Raw genomic sequence first — 6,498 nt, 5'->3', positions numbered from 1 at the left:
CATGTATCACATAGTAAGCCTGCTACATTAGAAGAACACACCAATATGGACTGTTTGTGGTCTACATGCGTCGTTGTGTTTATCCTAGAAAATGTGTCCATATTTTGCAGTTTCACACATCATAATCTAACATTTTTCAGTGCCCAAAACTGAGAGAAAATGCAATAACAAAGGTGTTGATAACAACACCAAAATTCGTGCTACTAATTTTAATAACAAAATAAAATAATCGAATGGATGTATTTCATGCTTTAATTTAAAGGGAAAAGTCCTGTTATTAAGCTGCTTCCATATGTTTAGATATGTTTAACGTGTTTGCAGATTAGTTAGAAATGTTCTGTTTCCAAGCAAATTCACCCCAAGGTCAGAAAGTGCACTGAAAAAAACCAAGAGGTGCATTTCAGACTCTACAGGCATGTTCATTGTTAAAGTGATGACAGTACAATTAGAAAAAACTGAACAAATGGAAGGCTTTCCAGGAAAAAGCCTCTTTTCTCTAAAAAGACTTTGCAAAGTTGCATCTGAGCAAACCACAAGACTTCTAGAACAATGTCCTTTGGAGAGATGAGAACAAAGTGGAGATGTTTGGCTATAATCCACAATGCCACATTTGGTGAAAACCAAACAGAGTATGGAGTGACAATTTGGGGGGGGGGGGGGGGGGGGGTTGCAGCCACAGGACCTGGGCACCTTGCAGTCCTTGAGTTGACCCTGAACTCCTCTGTACACCAGAGTATTTTAGCATAAAAGGTGAGTCCATCTGTGGCAGCTAAAGCTTGGCTGAAATTGGCTCATCCAACAGGACAGTGATCTCCAGCACAGCAGCAAATCTAGAACAGAATGGCTGAAAAATGGCCCAGCCAAAGTCCAGACGTCAACCTGACTGAAATGCCATGGTGGGACCTTAAGAGAGATGTGCATAAAGTTTGCAAACTTCAATGAACTGAAGCAACATTATAAAGAAGAGTGGGTCAAAATTCTTCCACAACGATGTGAGAGACTGAAAATTATTCCTTCAAATTATTGTTGCTAAAAGCGGGAATCATGGAGTGTACTCAGGTTTCCAAAAGACCACACAGTGTTTTCACACAACTTTATATTACAGCACTTTATCACTTTACACCTCGATTCATTTTAAGGTTTTTGCATGTCATTTAATGCTGTTAAAATAAAAATAGAAGTCTGGAAAACATTGAGGCTGAGGGTGGCTTTTCAAGCTGTCCTACTGTATATGGTGATGTTTTAAAGTGAAGTGACCTCTAGCTGCTGTGTTAATCATTGCAAAATATGCACCACTGGCCTGTAGATATGGTAGAAAGTAGCACTTGAAAACAAAGACTGAGCTTTGTAATGTGTGTTTAATTTAGTAAAAGGGTGTATTTTAACTCAAACCATGGTGTTGTCCTATCCCTAACAAGCAGTTATATGGTAAAATCTCACCTACAATAACATTTTTTTAAATAAAAAACCTAAAACTTTAAAGTGGTTCGAAGCAACAAACTCCAGTATTCTGGGTAAAGTTGGATGTGTTTTCACCACCTCTACCCTACCTGCTTTCTAATGCAAACGTTGTTCATTCTTTTAAGTACAAAAACTTGAATATATCTAATTTCCCAGCAAACACTTAAATGATGAATCGCCACTGGCTGACAATCTTTTTATGATGTTTAGTCTTGGTAACAACAAAACAAAACAAAAAACAGTTGAAGTTGTGCCAGAGTCTGAGACATAACCTAACTGTCTGCTGGAAGTTCTTTTTATACCTTCTAGCAAATTTGTGTAAAATAAGTATTTTATATTTCAGGCCACACATATACAGGTATTTTTTTAAATGGAGATTTTCTGTTTTCCATCCATCTTCTCTCATCTATGTGAAAATGGAAAAAATAATGTCAAGCACTGTCAACAGTAAGCCAAAGCAACACGTGCAATATAACCCTAACTGTGGAAATGCTGGCCAATCAGGAGCCTAGGCAAAAAATCCTGTAACACTGTGCAAAGTCTGACTTCAAAAAGGAAGATAAGGGCACAAACCTTTGACACTGCAAGATAAAGTCTTCTTTTTCTTGTTAAGGTCAGATGAAAAAGAAAGATACCAAGCATTTTAAGGCTGAGGTGGAAAAGTAAGTTAACATTATATGGCTTGAAACATGTGCAAAAGGAAAAGAATAATAATGAAAGTTTTTACATTCTTATCTACCAGAAGGGTTTACTTTTACAGTTTCTTTTTGAGATGGCCAAGATAATCTTTTTTTAAAAGGTTCAGGTAGGTTTCTAATCTTTAATGAGGTTTTTTCTTCTTCTTTGTTTGGTTGTTTCGGTTTTTAAAAATCTGGAAACACGTCAGTCTTAAACAACACCTTAAGCTTTAGCATATAAAAAATTTAAATCTTGCACGTAGAGGGAGGACAGAGGGGATCTCCCCACTCCACTCTTATTAAACGTGTAATTATTTTTACCAGCTAGAAAATAAATTGTGTAGTATGTGTGCAGTTCTACTGTACATATTATATATTAAATACCGCATTAATTAATGAATTAATTGACTCATTCATTAATGAATTAAAAAATCTTGGCATTTTTTTAATCACATTTCTGATTTAAAGTGGGCTGGTTCATCAAGTCCAGTTTTTCCATCACAGTGTGACGTCTGCTTTACAATGCATCACTACAATACTGGAAGTGACAAGTGAATTCAAGTCTGTCAGAAATGAGGTAGAGGGGAGGAGGACTGATGACACGGAGTGGCACAGTGAGCGAGTCGCACATTGTACTTTGTGGTAAAGGAAAGGAAGCGTGCTTCTCCTTTCCGTTACATTTCACTTTTTCAAACACTGACGGGAAATCAAAGAAGCCAGGATGTAGAATCCGTCAAACAAATACATCAGCAGACGGTTTCTTCTCAGTCTTGCGGTCCCATAGAGTGGTTAATTTTGCCGCTTCAGTCGCGTCTTTGCGCTCTGCTCGGTGCGGGAGTCTACCGATCGACCGAGGGGGAGAGAGGTGTCGCTCGCTGCCTCAGCTCACTGGATGGATACGAGCTCATCCTTTGTCACTTACAACTGAGGACTCGGTTTGGAAGAGTTGGGATTTTGTTCCCTCCTCCACTCCATCTCCTTTTCTGTGAGTACGTTTTCGCCGTCCCTTTCAGTCAGTTGTAGTCTTTGAAAGTGCTGATATTTAGTGAAATTTGCATATATCAGGTGAATAAATGCGTTTGCTGGAGAAGTTATCAGCTACGTGCGAGGAAAAAAAGGTGTTACAGAACCACGTTTTGTTACGTTTTGTATATGCACAGACACAAGCTGTTTACTTGTAATCGATCAGGTAACATAGGTCAATACAGAAACATCTTCAGGTCATTATGCAATTAATGTACTTTAAAATTAAATTAAAATTGTGAAAGGTAAGATTCTGTAATGTTATCAGCGCACGGAGAACTCAGGGGAAGATTTCCTCATTAAGATTCAACAGGTTTGGCAGTCACTGTTTTTCCACTGTAAGGCAGTTGATGAAGCTGCTCAGGGACAGAAGGTTTGTAGTTGTTATATTAATGCTGCTGATGTTGGTTAAACTATATTTTAAAAGAACTGTATTTAAAAAGAACAATTAGATGTGTGCTGTGCATTTAGTTGTTCTTTTTAAGCAAATGTGGGCTTAGAAACAATGCAAACTAATTAATTGTGATCTAAATCAAACTCATGCAGACTTTATTTTTTGGTAGAAATTTGATTTAACATTTCACATAAACCTTTTTTTTTTTTTTTTTTAATCCACCTTTAGTTGTTGTTTCCATTTGGCAGCTTAGATGACATTTTGCATGACATTTCCAGAGATTTTGACAAGAGATTGTAGAGAGTGACAGGAAATTTAATAGAGAGGAAAAAGTGTTTTGAAATTCAGCACAGAACAGGCATCACGTCATATAGCACCGTGATGGCAAGCATTGATCAGTTGGTTAAACACTGAATGTGTTGCTGTTAATTATCAGCCTTTTATGTTTCCCCTTTTTTGTTTTGTTCTTCAGATGCCAGATCATTTTGAAAATAGTCAAGTCTGAAGGTGAGGAAGACTACTTCCAAGACATTGCTTCACAATGGCAACAGGAGTAGCAGCATGGCTCCCCTTCGCCAGGGCTGCAGCCATTGGCTGGATGCCTGTGGCCAACTGCCCCATGCCTATTGCACCAAGAGACAACAGCAAGAAACAAGATGAACTTATCATCCTCAATGTCAGCGGCCGTCGTTTTCAGACCTGGAGAACCACGTTGGACCGCTACCCGGACACCCTACTGGGCAGCTCTGAGAAAGACTTCTTTTACAATGAAGAAACCAAGGAGTACTTCTTTGACCGGGATCCTGACGCTTTCAGAAGCATTCTCAACTTCTACCGAACAGGAAAGCTCCACTACCCCCGTCACGAGTGCATCTCAGCCTATGACGAGGAGCTGACTTTCTTTGGCATCATACCTGAGATCATTGGTGACTGCTGCTATGAAGAATACAAGGATAGAAAGAGGGAGAACTTAGAGCGTCTGCAGGATGATCAGGAAGAGAATATGGACTTGAAGCTGCCCAACATGAACTTCAGAGAGACCATGTGGCGAGCCTTTGAGAACCCCCACACGTCCACCATGGCCCTGGTCTTTTACTATGTCACTGGGTTCTTCATTGCTGTCTCGGTCATCACAAATGTGGTGGAGACGGTGCCCTGTGGTGCTACTGCCAACCAGAAAGATGTGCCATGTGGTGAACGCTACACTGTTGCGTTCTTCTGTATGGACACTGCCTGTGTTATGATCTTCACAGTGGAGTATCTATTGCGCTTGTTTGCTGCACCTAGTCGTTACCGCTTCATGCGCTCTGTGATGAGCATCATCGATGTGGTGGCTATCTTGCCATACTACATCGGTTTAGTGATGACCAACAACGAGGATGTGAGCGGTGCCTTTGTGACTTTGCGTGTGTTTCGAGTGTTTCGCATCTTCAAGTTCTCACGCCATTCGCAGGGCCTGCGAATCCTGGGTTATACACTGAAGAGTTGTGCTTCAGAGCTGGGCTTCCTCCTCTTCTCACTCACGATGGCCATCATCATCTTTGCCACGGTCATGTTCTACGCAGAGAAGGGCTCCAGCTCCAGCAAGTTCACCAGCATCCCAGCTTCCTTCTGGTACACTATTGTCACCATGACGACGCTGGGGTGAGTAGTAGACATACCCCCCCCCCCCCCCCCCCCCCCCCCCAACACACACACACACACACACACACACACACACACACAAATAAACACACAGGTAAATATATTCACACACAGTTACACACTGTGCTATATGTGTATTTTGTTCAGAGAATTAAAACAGAGTTGTTTATGATTTTAATAAACTGAATAATTTATGAAAACCACTTTGAATTTCAAATGAACATTAAGACAGCCTTCTCCCATACTTCAGTACGCTACAGCTTATTTGAAACTGCCAGTGTGAGTAATGGTGGGCAGTGTAGCATTTATCTATCAGCGCAAACATTCATGACATTTTGTTTGCCTTAGTTAGAGCTCCCCAAATAAGAAAACACCGTTTGAATATATATAATACATGAGAATCGAGTAGATGCTCAGATGATACTCAGATTTGTACATGTCCTAAGGATGCAGAGCTGATACTGAGCTCCATCTTGCATTTTCTTTTTTAACTGGTATTATTTTTTGGTTCAAAAAATGTTTCCAATTCATTTTCCATGTCAGTAAGTTGCCAGAACCAATACATTTGAAAATGTTTACTGATATTGGAAACAAACAGCTCTGATTATTCATAACCATCCAATTAACTAACAAATCTTTATAAATTTTCCACCTCCATACTCCTGTGACATGACTCCTGATTATCTTTGAATGAATAGTAATTTAGCTTGATTGTTTTTACAGAACCAGAAATCGCTTTTCTATTTTTTTTTTCCAGCAAGTTTCCTTTTTTTTTCTAATTGGTGCCACACCAGGAGCTCCATATGTGTGGCAAAAGCTTTCAGTTTAAAAAATACTTTTCGAGTGTGAAATAATTTAACTGCATTATAAAGTGAGATTTTTTCCCTCTGTATGCCTGGAGGCGAAGCCTCCCATGAGGCACCCTCTGTCACCTTTATTATGATTCCACTCTGCTCTTAATCTTTCCTTCAAGCTCGCTGAGATTCTGTGCCATGAATGGCAAGGTGAACTTAAAAGTGTTCCCAAAGTTTGGCTGAGTGTGCTACACTATTAAGAAGGTAAAACTGAAGAATAATTACAAGTTCCTAAAAATCCGTTCTTCACTCAGACTGTCTTTATAGATAGTGCTATGTATGTAAATGAAAAATGTCCTTTGGGGGAAAAGAAAATGACATGACACAAAATAATTTTAATGGTTTCAGTGACTCAGATGAGTAATGTAAATGTATTTTTGAATATAAATCACTTTCAACATGAGTGAGCGGGAAAGGCATTAAAGGAAATGTCTGTCTTTTTAAG

At 39.4% G+C, this 6,498-nt stretch overlaps 1 protein-coding gene across 2 annotated transcripts in view; it reads left to right on the top strand.

Moving 5' to 3' along the window:
• The first annotated feature begins 4,081 nt into the window (after window positions 1–4,081).
• Window positions 4,082–6,498, top strand: part of LOC115780697 (potassium voltage-gated channel subfamily D member 3-like) — a 104,805-nt gene continuing 102,388 nt past the window's right edge. Inside the window, exon 1 of one of the 2 annotated variants that reach the window (XM_030730042.1) lies at window positions 4,082–5,199. In XM_030730042.1, coding sequence (XP_030585902.1) covers window positions 4,097–5,199 — 1,103 coding nt within the window. In that variant the 5' untranslated portion in view covers window positions 4,082–4,096. The remainder of the gene's footprint in view (window positions 5,200–6,498) is intronic. The other variant, XM_030730041.1, reaches the window with a different exon arrangement.

Source organism: Archocentrus centrarchus, chromosome 5, assembly GCF_007364275.1.
Source record: "Archocentrus centrarchus isolate MPI-CPG fArcCen1 chromosome 5, fArcCen1, whole genome shotgun sequence".
NCBI lineage: Eukaryota > Metazoa > Chordata > Actinopteri > Cichliformes > Cichlidae > Archocentrus > Archocentrus centrarchus.
This window is presented reverse-complemented; position numbering and strand designations above follow the sequence as displayed.